General features: G+C 34.2%; 1 protein-coding gene across 2 annotated transcripts in view; it reads left to right on the top strand.

Moving 5' to 3' along the window:
* The window catches only part of TDRD3 (tudor domain containing 3), a 95,947-nt gene that overhangs the window by 59,336 nt on the left and 17,042 nt on the right, over positions 1-19,569 (top strand). For both annotated transcript variants that reach the window (XM_052705589.1, XM_052705591.1), the window contains 7 exons: positions 1,413-1,484; positions 2,066-2,215; positions 2,913-3,053; positions 6,166-6,322; positions 6,675-6,800; positions 15,007-15,845; positions 17,709-17,834. In XM_052705589.1, the coding sequence (XP_052561549.1) occupies positions 1,413-1,484; positions 2,066-2,215; positions 2,913-3,053; positions 6,166-6,322; positions 6,675-6,800; positions 15,007-15,845; positions 17,709-17,834 (1,611 nt within the window). The remainder of the gene's footprint in view (positions 1-1,412; positions 1,485-2,065; positions 2,216-2,912; positions 3,054-6,165; positions 6,323-6,674; positions 6,801-15,006; positions 15,846-17,708; positions 17,835-19,569) is intronic.

Below are 19,569 nucleotides of genomic sequence, written 5' to 3'. Positions count from 1 at the left end.
ACTTCCATGTCAGACACCATTCAGTCAGGCTGCCCCTTAGCCATCATCTGTCACGTGGCCACAAAATGTAATGGAATATTGGGGAGAAGGTACATTCTCTACTGTTACATCACCAGTATCCATCTGCCTCTGATGTCATGAGCCAATATAATAAAATAGGAGGATGCTTGTTCAAAAAACAAAAGAACAACAAGAAAGCCCAAAAGAATTTTGCATCAACTATGAGCAGATGTTTTAAATTAGTCTTATCTTTTTTTTTTCTTCTTTTTTTTTTTTTTTTTTTTTTTTTTGGTATTAGTAGTTATTAAGTAATTTATATTATTTGAGAATGCTTTTCTTGTTGTTTTTCAAGTCTGAGTTACCAATTCTGACTAGCTATTTATATCATTTCTATACTGCAGATACTAAATATCAGTAATGATTATGCTAACTGTTATGGTTTTGGGTATCTAAAGAACTGATCAGTTCAGCACATGTACTGTAATTTTCATAATGTCATAGGAAATATGCAGCTGCCACAGTATTCTGTTTCCAAGAATGACAAAACAAGGTATTTTTCTGGGAGTGGATATATAGCCCCAGCCCTTATAATTACCTGGCATCCAGAGTTGTTGTAGTATGCTAACTAATCCTTTTCAGTATTTGTATAATTGATGAACCTAAATGTAAGCAGAAAGTTTGAGGTTATTGGAGACCTCTGGAGATTGGTCACATGATCCAATCCCTGGCTCAAGCAGGGGCACCCAGAGCAGGTTGCTGAGGACTATGTTGATGCTAGGTCAACTTATGGTCTTCAAGGAGGAAGACTCCACTGCCTCTCTGGACAACTTGTACTGGTGTTCAGTCACCTTTACATAATATAGCTCGTCCTGGGTTTTACTCTGTGCCCACTGCCTCTTGTCCTGTTAGTGGGCAATGCTGAGAAGAGCCTGAATTCTTATTCACACTCTCCTGTCAGGTACTTGTGTACCTTGATAAAGTCAGTAAGACCTTCTTCTTCCCTAGGCTCACTTTGTATGAAGCCTATTTAATCTGATAAAACTTTGTATTTATGGCTTCCTGTAGAAGCAAATGTCTGGTGCTGTAAATATATATAAAAAAATCTGCTACCTATTTGTGTGCTGCCTTGCTCTATTGTTGTAGAATTGGGATAAAACTCAATTTTCTGCATTTGCTGTATCTATTACTTTGATGATTCTGCAGTTTTGAGTGTTTTCTTCTTCTCTGTGCCCCTCATCCAGACTTCTACATTCTTATGTGAACTGCCCTAGGATTTTAAATATAAAATATTTTATTTGTCATGCTTAAAATATTTGTCTTGGACATTTTATGTGTTTTCTGCAATGCTGATATCTATCAAATAATATTTTTGTTTGCAGTTTCTTAACAACTTTTTTTTTTTTTTTTTACAGAGTTTAGCAAAACACAGTAGGAGTAATATTGGAACAGAAGGTGGCCCTCCCCCTTTTTTGCCTTTTGGGCAGGTAGAGTATATTTTTTTTGTAATTTGGGGATGGCATACAAGTTATAGCCATGATGATGTTTAATGGAACAATCTGTATTAGGAGATAGGATAGAGAGAGCTAGTTCCATTTAGATAAAGGCTATCAAGATACCTCATATTGTGATGATCTGAATTAAAATAAATAAATAAAAAATCTTGTTTAAAGGGAGAGGAGAAGAGGAGATATAGGTTTCAATCCTGACACTTTCAAAGAAAAATATTAAATATAAATTGACAGTTTCAAACCTAAAAATTTTGTTTGGTTTACGGGATCTTTGACTCTTACTACAGTATCTTGGAAACACCAACAAATACCCTTAAACGACAAAGGTATTTACAAGAATCATATTAGCTGTATCATGAAATATGTTGAAAGTATAAAAGTCATTCTTTTTGGCATCTCTGGTGGATGAGTAGCACTAGCAAAGGCAGCTAGATGTCCACAATTGTGTTCTTTTTCTTAAGTTGTACTACTTTAGCGGAATAATGCTTTGGGTTTCTTTGTTTATTTGCAAGTGGGAGTAGATAAGAGTTAATTAAAGCCTTACTTTGTGTTGTCAGAAATGTGCATCTCACATGCAAGTGGATAGCAGAGAGCTTGATCGCAGAAAGACTCTGCAAATGACAAATACTGCAAAACCTGTTGCTGACAATGATGAATTTGAAAAACAAAGAACAGCTGCCATCGCAGAAGTAGCGAAGAGCAAGGAGGTTAGAATGCATTTGTAGCATTTTGCTTTGTGTAATTGATCTTGTCTTGTTATTTTCAGTATTTGTCTCCTCAGACTAGTACCTTGCTTGCCTTCTTACAATTCTGTTCATGTATATCTTTAAGAATGAGCCAAAAACTGAACCTTTTCAGATTGCTAAGTATGTTTTTATTTGAATAAAAATATCATAATTTTTTTTTTGTAGATATAATTTTTATTTTGCTACTTCTATGAAAAAAAATATAAATATAAACTAAGAAAATTAAACAGGTTACTGAAACTGATTTGCTTTTTTCAGTTCTGAAAATCCTGTGATTTTCTCTGTTCCACCTGATGGAACAGCTAGGAAATGTTGCTCTAATGTGCCAGATTTTTCTGCCTGCCTGTGGCTTTCTATTTCAGGATATAGAAATTATGATTTTTTTTTTATTATTATTTGCTTGATAACTCAAAAAACTAGAATTATGTACACTTTTGAGAGCCTCAATTAGGCGTCAGGTAATAATCAAGAAGTCCTACCTAATAAATTAATCTTTTTGGTGTATGTGTGTAGATCAGAGCTTTACTTGTTGATGCAAAGTATAATCGTTACAAATACAGCTGCATCAAATATCCCACACTTCTTGTAATAGCTAAATATTAAGGCTTATTTTCCTGAGTTCCATTTGCTAAAATGTTATTTTTGTGCTCTTCTAAAGACCAAGACATTCGGAGGAGGTGGTGGTAACAGCAGAAGTAATCTTAGTGTAAGTGCTGGAGGGAATCGAAACAGGGAACTTTTCCAGAAAGAGAAGATAACAAAACCTGAGGGAAAAAATGAAGGTGTCTACAGAGAACTGGTAAGGTATAAGATTTAAATAGAACCATAAACTCTGTTATTAAAAAGCAGAAGTAACAAAAATTAAACCAAAAAACCCTGAAGAAAAAGAGCTTTCCTTTTGTGTCCTTCTGATATAGTTGAGATTCAATGTGATTTTTGTGAAGTTTTAATGTTCTTTTAATGTCATCACAAAAGAAAGGTAGTTCTTTGTATTGTATAGGTCATTACAATCTTGTTTTAATTTTGTTCTTCAAATAAGCTCACTATTCTTTCACATCAACAGTTATTAATTCATGGTAGGCAAGAAGACTTTCATCCTTTGAGTTCAGTGCATCCAATGAAATATCATTGTAACTTCTGAATTAATATTTATATTTAAGAATTTTAAACCATTCATTTGACATTGAGAAAACAAAAATTGTATTTGTGACACTGAAAGTGCTGAAATAGAAATACTTTTGTTGTGATACTTCTATGTAATGTTGAGTTACCACTGGAGAATCTGAACTGTACTTCAGAATTCCAAGCAATCACTTTCAGAGCATTTCATAATTTCATGCTTACTGAGAAGAATTTTTTAACATTGCTGCACTGAATTAATTGGGTATAAGGTGAGCAGTCATTGAAGTATGTTCCACTTGCTTTAGCAATCTATGAATTTGATGTAAGTGGAAGAGTTAATCCCAAGTACACAATAACAATTAATGAATATGATTTAAATTATGAAAGCAGCCTGACTGAAATTGATTTCACTACTTAATAATTCAGTGAACCAGTATTAAAATATTGACTGTAAATGACTGTAGATTCAACAATAAATAGCTGAAATGTCTTCCACCTTGCTTTACTTTTACCAAAGATTTAACAGTTAGAAGACATCTAAGAACAGTAAGTGATTATTTTAATTTTGATTGTCAGATAGGTGCTATCTCCTTACAACTTGGAGAGCTTCCAGCAGTGCTATCTTCAGCACTATGCTGAAAAATATACAGATCCATTAAGACTTATATGTAGAATTGTACAAACAATGGATGTTAAAGGGTCTTTTAATCATCCTTCTATTTAATATATCCTTTGTCATTACTGACAGCTATATCTACATAATAGACTTTAAAAGCAAAGGAAAAAAAACTGCCAGTGGCCTTCTTCCATTTAAGTTGGGCAGTACTTACTTTCTATTTTTCTATGATCTGCGGGGGATTTGTTTTACAATGTACTGTAAAATGGCAGTACTTCCGGTTTTTTCAAGCTAAATGTCAGTTAATGTACTTTGCTGTTTAAAAGAATATGAACCTACCAAGTCTAGACAGCCTCCTTCAGTTGTAAATGATGATTTTAGCAGCAGATAAGAGGTCTTTTTTTGGTTGTTTGTAGGACTGTGATATGGAGTTGATTTGAATGTTTATGTATGTAGTTAATTTGCATGTAAATATAGAAAGAGTAAATGTATTTATTCCATCTGTCCAGTGTGTTGCCTTAGGAGAAAGTTGAAACACCGTGACACAGAAAAAGACACAAAATAGTGGTTTCTCCTATTTCTGTGCAGACAGACAATAGATTGTGCAGACTTGCAGAGTATATCTTTTCCATTCCATTTCTTTATGAGAGAACCAGCAATATCTGTGCTATGTAAATGAGTTAAAGGGAAAGTTTTTGATGTCCAAAGGTAGTCTGGATATTCCTTCATTTTTCAGTCTTCGTATCTGGGTAATTTTTTTTCCTTTGGGTTTCAGGTTGTGACAAAATTTATTTTTTTTTTAATCCATTGCTTAGAGTACTAGTAATGTACATATGAGCCCTCACTTCTTGCTAGTCTTTGATGAACATAACTGTCATGAACTGGATTCCCACCAGTGAAAGGCAATGATATAGAATAAGCTGAAATTTCTCTCCTGATTCAAAGCAGCTATATATCTTCAAGAGGGAGAAGTGTGAAGCACGCTTGCTGAGGCAGTAGAAAGCAGCAATTTTTTGTGTTGGATCCTTGTTGTCATGCACAGAAATCTCAGCAAATGGCTCAGATGAAGAACCATTATACTGCCTTAGTAACATTTTATTTGGGCAACTGAAAATTGAATTCAAGTGCATTGATGATCTCACATAGGCATTCACGTCGTGTTTCAGTGCCACTGGATTTTGAATATGTTTTAAATGATATTCAATCTGTGGACATTAAGTTGAAGAATACTGTTAAATTTTGAAATTAAGAAGTGAAATTAAGAGCATGAAAGCAGTTAACATAAGAATGTCTTGCTCATTACAGTGATTTTTGGGTTTCAAATTACAGTTTCTGAAGTTCTTAGAGTTGCTGTATCTCCTGGCTTACTTAACTCTCTGAACTGAAGCAATAGCCATGGACACCAGTTTTATGCCACTGCCCAGATAGGAGATCTGCTTATAGCTCTTGTCCCAGAGCATATAGTGTAGCTGAACAGAAAGTGAATGGATAGAGACTTCAGGAGAAGTTTTAGTAATGCTGTTGTAGTAGATAGATAATTGGCATCATTTGGGTTGGGTGTGGGATTAGGAAAGGCAGAAAACCTGGCTCCATTTTAATGTATGTCAGCACTAAAAAAGGCAGTCCCAGCTGAGGCCTTTAAGCACAGTCTGTGATTCTTGCTTGGCCTTTTTCTGATCATACTATATACAGTTCAGAAGAGGGAGGTTGTATTTTTTGTTTCTACTGAAACCTTTTCAGATAACATCTTCTCCTTGTTTTAAGAAATGTGTAGCCACTTTTGGTGTCGTTTATAAATGCTGTGAAAGGGTTCAAAGAGAAATGAAGACTACATTAATACTACTCAGAGTCCTTTTATTTTTCGTTGAAGAGGAAGTATGTTATAGTCTGTCAGATTGTTCCACTGCACAATGAAGAAAGAGGTAGAAAAGAGGAATTTCTGCTTGAAACTGCTTACTATTAGAACAAAAAAAAAATAATCAAGTTATGCAAAAATAATTCGAAAAAGAAGTCTCTACTGTCTAGTTGTTTAGAACTAAAAGAGAACTTGTCTATGAATGCCATATGTTAATCTAAAATGTTTATCATCAATGCAATTATTAATGAAAGGTTAAAGTAATATCTGGTGGTTTTATAGTCTGTGGTAGCTTATGATTATTTGTTTTCATTACAGGTTGATGAAAAGGCTCTAAAACACATAACTGAGATGGGCTTCAGTAAAGAAGCAGCAAGACAGGCACTTATGGATAATAGTAACAACCTAGAGGCAGCATTAAATTTTCTTCTGAACAGCAGTAAACAAAAGCCCCTTCAGGGACCACCACCTAGAGGTACAACTTGCAAAGATGAGCCTTAAAACTAAATGTTCAGGAGCAAAAGAATTTATTTACCATATATTAGTAATGTATATAAGTTACGTAAAGTAAATCTACATTTTTTCACAAGTTAGAATGCATTGTAAACCTGAGAGAGAATACTTAGAGAAGGCCTCTGTGTATTTTCCCCTTCACAGTATTTCTGGATTTGAAATCACCTTACATGGAAAATATCTCTATTGCAATAGATTTTTTTTTAACAGAGTACAAAATTGTTGTAATTTAAGTCTAATAATGAAAAAATGTTTGGTTATTTTTTTTTTCCCTCTTCCCTCACCCCTGAAAAAGGTCTGTTTAATGTTTACAGGTAAAGGAAAGGGCCGAGGCCGTATAAGACCTGAAGATGAGGAAGAGCTAGGAAATACCAGACCGTCTGCACCAAGCACACTGTTTGATTTCTTAGAATCCAAAATGGGTACTTTAACTGTAGAGGGTAAGTTATTGAAATTGAAGTATCTGGAATCAATATTTGGAGGAGTTGGTGGATTTTTTTCTTCTTTATCTAGAAACTGGCTTCTATAAGTTTGGCCACGGTCACCAGAAAAACAAAGAGTGCTTGAGAGCTTTTCCTCTTCTTTGAAGAAAGGTCAAATAAATTGCACTGTGGTAGATTGTGTTTCTGTCTTGGCTGTCAAAAAGCTGATAGCTTCATGCTCAAGTACCTAGAGGTTAGTAATTTGGAAATCAAATTAGATAAATACCAGTTAATAATAATAATTAGATGAAGACACTTGCAACTTTATTGGGCATTCTTGTAGTTCAAAGGAAAAACTGCTAACTCCAGTTTCTAAACTGGAGTTTCTTTCGAGTTTCTAAGCCTCAGTTTCTAAACAGCACATTCTGTGTGGTGCTCAGTTAAGAGCAGTAAGCTAAGTAGGTTTTTTATTCTCTCTAATTTGCCGATCAAATAAACCCCCATTTCAGTATAATATATTTAACAGCCTTTTTCTCATAGCTTTCTTGTGTAACAGCTGTAGGGAGTGAGAAAGAGGTGGTATTTTAGACAGAGAGAAGCCAAACAATGTTTAAGATCTAGCACAAAAAATGTGGGCTTTTACTTGAATGTCCTCTTCTTTTTGAGAAGCAATAAAAGAATGCAGTGTACAAATCTAGACATCTGGTTATGTCTAAATCACTTCATACTTTGGAAGTTTTAACAGAGAGATCCATTAGAATGAAAAAAGTTTACACTTTATACATCCTGAGGTCTCTAGAGGCTGCTGTGAGATTGAAGTAAAACTCACAGTAAGCTGAGTATTAAAAGAAGATTGTTATTTTGCCTTGGAAGTGTTTCAGTAGGCAATGTGAAATTGAAATATCTGTTTCCATTATTTAATGTCAAGTTTTGTGTGGAGCTGGAAATTTTTTCTCCCTATAAAATGACACTTCAATAAAGAGCGAAATAAAGGTCATACTAATTTACATGAACTGGTGTTTTCTAGTGAGTACATTTAAGGAGTCTCAGCATTTATATATAATAATTTCAAACTGAGTTCCCAAATAGTCTCCGTTGTCTCTTAATAATACTTTGTGTACTTTCACTGCATATAATTAAAAAAGAAATGATGCGCTGAAAAGTGGCGTAAACTGAACAAAAGAAGTGTAAAAAAGAAAAAAAAAAAAAAAAAAAAAAAAAGAAAATACTCAATGGTGAAAACAATTATTAGTTTTATTTTCCTATTGCAATGCCCGATTCATTTTTTCTGCTGCCCATTTTTTTTTTTTTAAGGCCATCTTTCAAGATCTGTTACTGACAAGCTGTAATGTTTCAGAATTGATTTAAAATTTCAGAAATAGCTAATAATGCAGCCATATGAGAAACACTGGAAAAAACTGCAGAATGTTCTAAATGAGATGTCCGTTTCATAAAAATTAATACTTGTATGAGAACTTAAACAGTAAAGCTGAAGAATAAAATTTTTTCCAATTCAAACGAAAAAAATAGAGCTTTAGCCTGTCAGGGACCTGTCAAATGGCCATTGATAATATTAAGAGAGTTCCTATATTGCCTTTTCATCTACTTGTAATTTGGAGCCCTTAGTGGTGTTTTTTTTTTTGGTTGTTTTTTTTTTTTTTTTTTTTTTTTTTTTTCTGTAAGATTCAGGCTGTAAATTACAAATATTCAGTCAATAACTGAAAATTAAGTGTGTGCAAACAAAGCTTTCTTAATCTATTAAAGACTGCTAGAATTGTGCAGAAGTTGGCAGAGGCATTTGTGTTGCTAAAAAATGAGAGTATAGAAAAATCAGGATGGACAGAAGAATGCATGTATATTTAGGGTAAATCAGCCTTCAAGACTGATACAACTAGCTTGTTCTTCACCACTACTGAGACTTTTCTGTCTGGAGTTCTGGTTTCTTATTTCACAGATTTAGAAGCGTTTCATTCAATGCAGTGTTATGTATTGCCCTTTTTGAAAAGGACGTACTGCTGTTTTTCACCAGTATCTCCAGTAATTTCTTACAAGGTGTGAGCTCTGCCTAAAAAGACATGACACACAATTCGCAGAGATTGTGATGGAAGTGCAAATAACTGTATAATGACAATACTTGAAAAGTAATTAGCATTTTTTCCTTGATCATTATTTTTGCTAGTTGTTTTTGAAGCTGAACATTTACAGTCACTACTTGCATGTGCAGAGTTATGCTTTGCTTTAATATGTTTTAATAGTTCTGGAAGTCCTTAGCAATAGTTTCAGCTTATTCAAATGAAAAAAATGCAGAGAAGTTTAGAAATTCAGTCTTTGAAACTGCACAGAAAATGTTTTTCATTCAAGGAGGGGTCAGCAGGAAAGAGAGGACACCCATTTTGTCAAAGAAGATGTATTGTCAGCAGGTGAGCTTAGGAGTCAGTGAAATCACTAGCAAATCCAGAGGTCTCTTGCTAGGAAGGTAGAGTTATATGGACTGTGAGCCATGTCAGAGTTCACCCAACCTTTTTGATGTGCTGCAGTTTAGCTATTAGCAGAAAAGCATTCACTTAATAATTGCAACAGTTTATAGTTCTTTTAATAGCAAATATATATTACCATGTTATGGTTGTTCCTGTGTGAGTTTCATTATACCAGCATCTTTTTCTCCCTATAAATTGTTTTTAAGTAGTTAATTATTGGTTTATATTTTACTTGGTCCTAGTTCTTACAGAAATAGTAGAAAGTGAGCAAAAAATATATATTGGAGTTGCTTTTCTTGTGTTGTTTATAGTTCATTTATGGAATGTATCCACAATCTTAAGACTTTGTTTATTAAACTCGATTAGTGGTAGATGGAGCATTGGTATCGTGCCTCTTCACCTTATTTTCCAGAAATTTAAAATCTTGGAAGAAAATCCCATTCAAATAGAGAAGCATTCTGCATGAGCAGATCAAATTTGGTAAAATTGGGTTCAAGTAGTAATTTCAAAATCGTATTTTCATAAGCATATATAAAAAATTAGGTTTGAGATCTAACTTTTGGCAGCTCATTTTGTTGAACAAAAATGAAGTAGATTTCTGCAGTGAAGAAAAACAGAGCAGTGGTAGTGCTTTTTCCTCTTGCATTACACACATTGATTTTTCTTGGATATGTTCTTGGATATCTTATCTAAGAGATTAGAGACAGGTTTAGATATTGAGAGTATTCTCTTATGTGTGGTTGTGTGGCATTTAAAGGAAAAATAATAAAAAATAATCCCTGTGGGATATATGCCTTTCTTATTGTTACTAATTTAACAGTAAGTAATAGTAGTTTACTAAGAACCGTGAAAGAATTGAACTGCTTCTTTTAAAATGATATTGCTGGTGTGTGGTGAGTGTTTGCTTAGCAGGAGTTTTATGATTCTTTTGGTTTAGTGTGCGTGTAGCCAATATACTGTAGTGTATTAAAGCGTGGTGTTTTTTCATTAGAAAACAGTTGTTATAGTAGCAGATATATTTCAGTTTAAAACACATAAATGGAGACTATAAACCTAAATACAGTTTGCTTTGTGCAATTTTTCCCCTCTTAACGAAAGATAAAAAGTTTTCATAAATGTCATAAGAAGAAAAGTGTGGTTCTACATAAAGTCATAAAGACTTCATGCTCAATTGTCCAAAAATATGACACGTTTTGTGATGTGACACTCAGATTTCTTGTTTTTTTAAACTTTTTTTTTGTGTTCCCTGAATGATCAGTGTGTAATTTGGTGTGCTTTTCTTGAGTTGTGCTTTCTGAAAGCAAAAAAAGAAACAAAAACAAAATCCACAAAAAAAAACATTCTCTCATTATCAGTTTTGAAGAGCTGAAACTATTCTTTAGGGTTTTTTTTTTTTTTTTTTAAATAGGAAACTCCTTTTTTCATTCTACAGAAACAACAATAAATGTAATTGTACTTCCTGTTATTTGGAAGTCAGCAGACTTTAGACTGCTTAGTTTCATTGAGTCGTTTTTTATTTTCCTTACTGAATGTGTCAATTCCATAGGAGCATGCCTTGGTTCTTATAACAGACTTCAATTTATCTTGCAGACTGCCCTTCAAATGGACTTTCCAAGAAATACCTAAGCTTATACTGAATTGCAGGTGGTTTTTCTCTCTCAGAAATCTCAGATTTCTTTGCTAAGTTTAAGAAAACCCATGCAATCGGAATTCACTTATTAGAAAACCATTTACTGAAAATGCTACTATTCTGCCATTTTCATGCCTCTGTTGTCCTTGAAAATTAATTCATTTAAATTTTTAAATATTACTGCCTTAATCTCCTTTCAAGGTGAAATATTGCCATGTCCATTCAAGCTTAGGTGACACGAGCGTTCAGCGTTTGCAATGTCACAGTATACCTACAGTGATTATACTTACCCCTTTGAATTTTTTCTGCATGAAATGTGTGTCCAAGTGTTTGAAGAAAATGGTGTATGTATTACCCAGCAGCTTTTTCATTTCATCTGGTCCTGTAAGTTACCAGGAGAGACTTGTATCTAATCCTTAGTATTAAAAAGGTAGTGGTGGTAGAATGCACATTAGGGGAACTACTAGAAACAACTAAATACATAACATCGTATCACCAAGATAATAAGATCTCGTAATTGGTTTTTCTAATAAGCAGCTATACTGTGGAAGGCCCAGGCAGGCAGGTTTTTCTGCATTTACCTAGGACATCATACAACTTCCACTGAATAAAGAAGTTTAATTCTTCTGCAGAATTTCTGGCAGGTTGCTGTCTGATATGGTCTCTAAAATGCTAGTATTTTTCTTTTTAGATGTTGAGAGACACATTTTGGTTAGAAACAAAGGTTTTATATATAGTTGTATAATGAAGCATATGACTAAGCACATTGTTACCTACCTGGGATGCCATGTTTATCATCATCACAAGTGTTAGGATTCTGTACTCTTCAAGCAGATATTAATTTCTCCTAAATGATTCAGTGTCCACACAGAAGAAAAAACAGAAAGCAATTCTTCTGAACTGGGATAGATTTTTTTTTTTTTTTAATTCTTTGCAGCATCACTTTTTCTTCTGAAATAGTTCATTTGATCTGTAGAGAAGAGCGCTGTCACAGAGAGCACTGATTTGCTTTTCTATGTGCATCTTTCCATGCTTTAGTTTTTCTAATTCTGTCTGAAACCTCATTACTACTCATTATTGAGAACTTCTAAAATCACTTCTGAATCTGCAGTTACTAAGCTAGGTACTTCTGTTTGTGAACAGATAAATGGCCAGCTAGTACTAAGACAAGGAAAACAGTTTTAAACTAAAAGAAGGGTGGGGTGGGGACAGGGGTGTGGTGAGGCACTAAAACAGATCGCTGAGAGAAGTTGTGGATGCCCCATCCATGGAGGTATTTCAAGGCCAAGTCGAATGGTGTCCAGGGCAGCCTGATCTAGAGTGTGGCAACCCTGTTTATGGCAGAGAGATTGGAGCTGGATGGTTTTTATGATCCTTTCCTCCTATGACGTTCTGAGATACTACAAACCAGTTGCTCAATTTGTTGTCATTGTTTTGGTAGGTTTTCTCTAATTTAATTCCGACGAAGTGGAAAAATATGTGTAAGTTAAAATAGTTTTCTATTTGCTTAGTTATTTAACCAACAGAAATAAGTTAAAATACGGTGTGTTAGTCTTTTTACCATGCTATCTTGTGGGCTTTTCTTATTTTTTCAGTTACTGAAATATTTTATTTTTACTTCTAAGTAATTAGTGCTGTCAAAAGTATTATGAGTTAGTCTCTTGCATGAGCTACTAATTCCTTAATCGTTAAACATAATATTTCATTACTTAAGTGAAATGCAAAGAATTCTAAAGAAAAAAACAACAAACCAAGAAAAACCACAACAGTTTAATACTACAGGTTTAGGTATTATTTATTTTTACCTATGAATGGTTGATGCCATCTTTTGAAAATATTTGTGTTGAAAATAAGTAGCTTCAGTTTGGGTTGTACAGAGAAGCCTTCTGACTGTGAGAGATAACAGAAATAGTTGACAAAGTTTCTGGAAATTGTCTTCCTTTGCTTGCACTTGATTTATTTCTGCTACTGAACACAAGGATTTTTCTATTAATCTTCTTGTTTTTCTTTGGTTATAAGAAACAGTTCATCCATCTTTGAGAGCTTAAATATGTAAGCACAGGAACTTTCAGAGAACAAATAGTATCAAGAGCTCTGACTTAATTAAGGAAGAATATAAAATTGATAAGGACCAGGCATGTTTTCCTTCTGTATCTCTCTTTGGTTCTTAGGGACTGAGAACAACCTGTTGCTTCTATCTTCTCAAAATCCAAACTCAGAAAAAACTTTCAGACACTTTTGAAAGATTCGAGAAAGTTTAAATTTAACAACTACTGTTGTTTTGTTTTTTTTTTTGTTTTTTTTTTTTAAATTATTAGGTAGGAGAGTTGGTGATAAACATAATGATATTTTTGATCACATCATTGACCCAAACCCAGATATCTTCAGTTTCAGATTGTGCAGAACTGCCTCTTTAGTCTTCCAAATGAACATGCTGAGCTTCTGGTGAATGTTTCATGCTCTTGCTGTTAAAATGAATCTCCCAAGCAACAAATTGCAAAAAAAAATGGGATCACAGAAAAAGCAAGTGAGAGGTGGCACGTCTAGGTAGTCTTTTTAAAAGAACTTGGGAGGTGGGAGCAAGTCACAGGCTATAGTCTCTGTTTCTTGCACCAGCAGCTAGGCTTTGACTGAAATACAGATTTGAAAGTGCAGCTTGGATTTAAAGGAGGTGAAATTATTCTATTCCAAGGTTAATTGCTTCAACAATTAAAGACCAGCATTTAAAAAAAAAAAAAAAAAGCCTTTAATTTCTAAACTGATTGTTCTACATTCAATTTCTAACTGTTTAATTGTTGCATAATAAGTCTTTTTTGCTATGTAGAGAGCTATCAAAATTTGCTTTCCTAATAGATATTTATAAAATGTAATTACCTGTATGTTATCCATCAGCTAGCAATGTTAGCTGTGTGGATTGCGTTTTTGTAGTATCTGATTGAAAACCTCTTTCCAGACTGCTTTTTCACTTTTCTGAGCAAACTCATTTATCATTTTTTTCTTCAGCTATGCATTCCATAATTACAGACAATACTTCTGTAGTGGTTTGAATGGTGCTATATAACATCGCTGTCCTGTGGACTTTTGCCTCCATTTACACCAGATGTGAGCATCCCACCTAACTCAGTTACTGCTTTGCTCACAGGAATGCTTGTTGTCTGCAGAAGGTGCATGACAAAAGGATGTGCTGAACAAATACAAAGGTTTATAAACATTTCCTTGGCAGAGTTTTTCTTGCTCTCTAGTATTATTCTTAAGTCTTTGCCCAGAGATCATTTCCCTTAATATCACTAATTTTGAAATGAAATTCTGTGGTATCAGTAAGAGCCTTTTTGGTCACAAATGTCATGTTTTAGCTCATTTGTTTCTTGTGCTTATTCGTCTTAGATTCATCTTAATCTACAACCTCCTTTGGCTCTTCCCTTAAATGTTTCATAAAAAGTTTAAACATTTCACATTTGCCTGAAAATAAAATTAAAAAAATCCACAGTAAGTTCTACAGAACTCCGTGATCTTCTCCAGCCCCACAGTGCAATAGAAAATCTACTCCTTTCCATTAGATCCGTGATAATTTTGTTCCACTTAACGTCAGTTAAAGTTCTGACTCAAATGTTTGCACTTGAATAATTCCTGCTATGGCTCATTGATCACGGTCTTCAGAATTATGGACATTTTCACTATTCCCATTAGCTCTAGTTCATTTTATCAATTCTATTTCTTGCCTTTATGTTAATGCTGAACAGCTGTTAGCAATTTATTTTTACTGAATTAAAATTTTCAGATAATAGCTATTCCTTTTTTCTCTCCTCGCTTTCCTGCCTGTTCCTTTCTTCACATCAGAATTCTATTTGTCTTTCTTAAATGATTGTTACTCATTTAATAATAACTAATTTAAGTACCACCAAGACAAATGTGTATGTTTTCCATTAACCAGTAATTGCAATTCAAATATCTGCTAAACTTAAAAGGACAGTTCCATTTATTTATCTGAGAAGTAAATGCTACTTGCTTTTGTGAATAATACTGTCGCTTTATCATTTAGGATCTGATCCACTGTTTCTATATTATATATATATATATATATAATATATATAAAATCATATTTTTTTCTCTTTTATAGAACCAAAATTACAATTTCAACCACCACATCAAGTACAGCCCAAAGTTATGAATACAGAACAGAATGGCATCAAAGAAAATCATTCAAGGCATATTTCTCGCAATGACATGAGACAACCAAGGAATGAGAAGCCCCCTCGTTTTCAAAGAGATATTCAGAATTCAAGGCAGGCTTTGGAAAGTGGGGGATTACCAAGAAACAGAGGTCCTGAAAGGCACAACTCTTTAGAACATTGGACAGAGGACAAAATTAAAAGTGACAGACATTATCCTAGAAATGATAGGCCAAAGGATGTGGGTTATCCCATAGCTGCTCACCAGAGTGATATTTCCTTTAAAAAAAGGGATAACAATATACAAAACAGAATAGGAAAAGGGGTGTCTTTCACAGAATTCAAGGAGAACTCTGCTGTTCAAGATACTACAGACAATAATAACCAGAAACGTGGGAAAAGGGAAAATCAAATACACAATTCTGAAAATTTTTGTGATAGGAAAGCACGAACAATAAGTAATGAAACCTTTATGGTAAAAAGTGAGCAACATTTTGGTGTGAATAATGATTTCCAAAACCCTGGTAGAACTGATCATTTTAATTCTGTACCGAATGGAGATACAGAACATCATCAAAAAGGAAGACGAGTAGGGCCTATCAAATTGTCAGGACCTACTGTGATTCCATCTTATGATGACAAGATTTTGTATTACAACGCTGCACCCAAAAGGAGATCTGGGCCCATCAAACCAGAGAAAATAATAGAACCATCAATTCATGCAGAGTATGGAAAAACCTGGAGACCTGGGGATGAATGTTTTGCTCTTTATTGGGAAGACAACAAGGTATGTGTTTGCCAAATATCGAGTAATTCAAATTAAAGTTTTGATGCTTTCCTATGTACTTGAGGGTGACTTAGCACACCAGCACAAAGACAGAGGGCTTTGTTCATAGGTGTATACTGTGCTTCATGGATGGCTTCTTGTTCTACTGTTGTTTTTTTGGGGGAGGTTTCTGGGGGAGTTGAGGAGACGGCTTTTGTTTGTTTGTTTTAAAAGGAGATATGTAGATTGTATTGATTTCTTGAAAGTAAGTGACTCAGATCACCTTGACAATGTCTCTCATACGGGAAGAGCAGGCTCCTAACTGAAACATATTTCATGTAAGTGTTTAAAATTTGAAGGAATTAATATGGGTCCAAGTGCCCCTGTTACTTTCTAAGGAATAAGCCCAGGATGCTGTGTTATCCAGAGTGGTCTCTAACTATAGATGTGTAATGCCTTTTACTAGAATAAGATATTGTGCAGTCTTCACTAGTACAAGAAAGGACCAGAGTCTGCAGGGATGGAACTGTTTAAAAGAAATTCCTCTCTTATTTCACTCATTGCAAAAAGATTGATTTTTATTATCAGTATTAGTTTGTTAGCTGAAGGAGTTGTGGAGCAAATGAAGTGTGATGCATGACAGTTCTATTTTACTGATTTTTTTCAAAGCTTAAGTACTCTCTCTTCCAATTAATAAGATTTTTTTTATGACAAGAGTCTTTCTTTTTATCTCCTCCTCCTCTGCTTTACAGAAAGAAAAAAAAAAAAGGTTGTCTTCTCTTCAGGCATTCTTTGTGCACTTCTTAGTTGTTTCTTCAGGTTTTTGACCCTTTCTGGTGACCTGAAATATTACTGTTCTTTGCATAGGTTTTATTCCATTCGTTTCTGTCAATTTTTTTAATTTAATTTTATGCTATTAAAGTTTTTTTTTTTTCCTTGTTCCTTTTTTTTTTTTTTTTTTAACAGGATGTAGATACTGCTAGCTCAGCAGCATCACTTTATTTCTCTCTTTTATTTGACTGAGAAAAGTCATGCAAATTTTTTGATAGCAGCAACATGTAGCGAGTTGGAGCTTAAGTATGAATATATACCTTGGATAGATGGATTTGTTTGAAATGTAATGGCATATTGAGGAATTATTTTCTGTCTTGAGAAGCACTTTATGTCACTATGTGTTGCTGAAATTCTAAAAAGCATAAAACTTGCAAAATAAGCAAATATAACACTGCTGCTTGGAAAGTATTCAGTGCGTTTCAATGATGGTTGTTTTTTTAATAGCTACAACAAATGCTGCTGCTTGCATCTAGGATAATTTTAAAATAGAATGATAAAATACGGTTTTGAGTTTTAATCATGTTATGTGATAATGATTTATTTGCATTCAGTAAGAAAAACATCTTCAGAAACAGTTGATTTCTTTGCATAAGTGAGAGAAAGAAAGTGTTGAAGAAAGGAAGAATTTTTGAACGATCGTATTTTAGTATGTGGTGAAATAGTTACGTATTAGATGTGCAAGTAAGTGCCTATCTGGCATATATTTAAATAGTAATAATAATTAAAAAGAAAGTCTTGCATTAGTATTTCTTATATATAACATCATTTGTGTTAATGATTATTTTGTATTTGAAAACAGATCTTTTAAATGTTCAGTCTAATGTCCTAAGTAGCATATATTTTCAGTGAGTATTGTAAATACATACAGCCACAACCTTTCAGTCATGGGACACGTGAAAGTTTAATATACAGTTATCTGCTACAAATTTTACTGAAAATTTAATGCTGACCAAGAAAAAGAATGGGGAGGAGAGTAAAAATGAAGAGACTGTTTTCAAACTGTGGCACATCAGGTAGTATTTTTTGACCTTCAAAAATTTCTCTTTTAAGTTCTACCGGGCAGAAGTTGAAGCTCTCCATTCTTCTGGAATGACTGCAGTTGTTAAGTTCTCTGACTATGGAAATTATGAAGAGGTGCTTCTCAGCAACATCAGGCCGATTCATGCAGACACCTGGGTATGTGATAACAAATTGTATACAAAGATATGAATTACATAGCCTATACCAAAATTCATAACTTGGCAAATGAATGTCTACTCCTACAAAGACTGGTAATTGCACACGTAGAAAAATAGTTAAGAAGTGAATACACAAGCAAAAACTTTTAGTTATCTATATGAATCCACTTAATGATCCTAAGTGTATTATCACTTAGTGTTCTTTATATGTAATAAATTTAGTATTATTTTAAAATGAATACTTTAACTAACCTGTCAGTTAAACAGGTCAGCTTGACCTGTCAGCATATTTTCTCTCTAAAAGGTGCACTGACTCGATTAAACTCAGATTATTATTGTTTTCTTTCATGTCCAATGTATTTTCTTCTGTGAAGGTTAGTAAACAGTGTTTAAAATATATATCCTGAGGGCTTATACTGCATGTGAGTGTATGGCTTAACCAATACATCCCTTTGAATCATTTTATTTTGTATCATGATTTTATTATTTTTTTTCCCAGCTAATTCTTTGGTGAATATTAAGGGGGAAGTTTATGCCTTGAAGTCTGCTGTAGAAGATTTAGAATGTATTAGCCTTATGGTAGCTGAATTTCACGGGGCTTTATTTTTGAATATCATAGAAGTATGTTTTGGTTTAAAAAGCAAGCAAAACAGGATTGCAGTCACTTGCTGTTTACTCGTGATAGATGCACGTATTTATGCTTTGGTTCCTTAATGATGAGCTGACAGTGCTTTTTTTCGTTTCTTTCTTCTGGGTCACATAGCCATGTTAGTACTGTTGCAGAGGCTGCTAACAGTCAACTAATGTTTTCTGCCAGCGGTCTTCTAATTTATGTTGTTGCTTGTAACTCTCAGATGCCCTTATGGCCTCTGAGATGGCCTTTTTGTATTTAGAAAGGTCTCTGAAGCACTTCTAAGCTGATTAATTTCAGTCTCTGGAAATTATTATTATTTTTTTTTCTTTCTATCCCCATTAGTTGAGTTGCAGTGATACAGTGCTTCCTAATGTATGATTGTGCTTATTTTGATCTTATTTCTAGGTTATTAACACACCTTTTCATCACACAGACACAGAATCACACAGAATTGTTGAGGTTCATAGGGACCTTTGGAGGTCATGTGGTCAAATCAGCTGCACAACCATAGAAAACTGAAGCAGGTTACCCAGATCCATGTTCAGATCAATATTTCCAAGGAGAGAGACTCTGTAACCTTTTTAGACAACATGTGCCAGTGCTTTTTCACCCATACAGTGAAGTGTTTTCTAACCCTCAGAGCTTCCTGCATTTCAGTTTATGCCTATTGCCTATTGTTCTGGCACTACGCATCACCAAAAAAGAGCCTGGCTCTGTCCTTGTTGCACCCTACCTTCAAATACCTGTATATGTACACTGATTATCTTTCTTCCAAGCCTCTTCTTATTGAGGCTGAGCAGGCTCAGCTCTCTCAGCCCCTCCTCACAGGAGAGGTGCTCCTGTCCCTGTCATCATCTTCATGGTCCTGAGCTGGAGTCTTACTTGTACTGAGGAGCCCCAGAACTGGATGCAGCACTCCAGATGTGGCCTTCCCAGTGCTAAACAGATCACTTTCTTGCTGCTGGTGATACTTTGCTTAATATGCAGCATTGGACTCTGCTAGACTATTTTCATCATCTTTGATGATAATCTTAGGGAGCAACTTTTATTTTACCTTAACTCTCTGAAAATTATCTCTCTTGTTCTGAGAACTTGACCT

Source organism: Tympanuchus pallidicinctus, unplaced genomic scaffold (genome assembly GCF_026119805.1).
Source record: "Tympanuchus pallidicinctus isolate F22 unplaced genomic scaffold, pur_lepc_1.0 scaffold6, whole genome shotgun sequence".
In the NCBI taxonomy this organism is placed as follows: domain Eukaryota; kingdom Metazoa; phylum Chordata; class Aves; order Galliformes; family Phasianidae; genus Tympanuchus; species Tympanuchus pallidicinctus.
The sequence above is the reverse complement of the archived record's forward strand: the minus strand, read 5'-3'. Positions and strand labels throughout refer to the sequence as shown.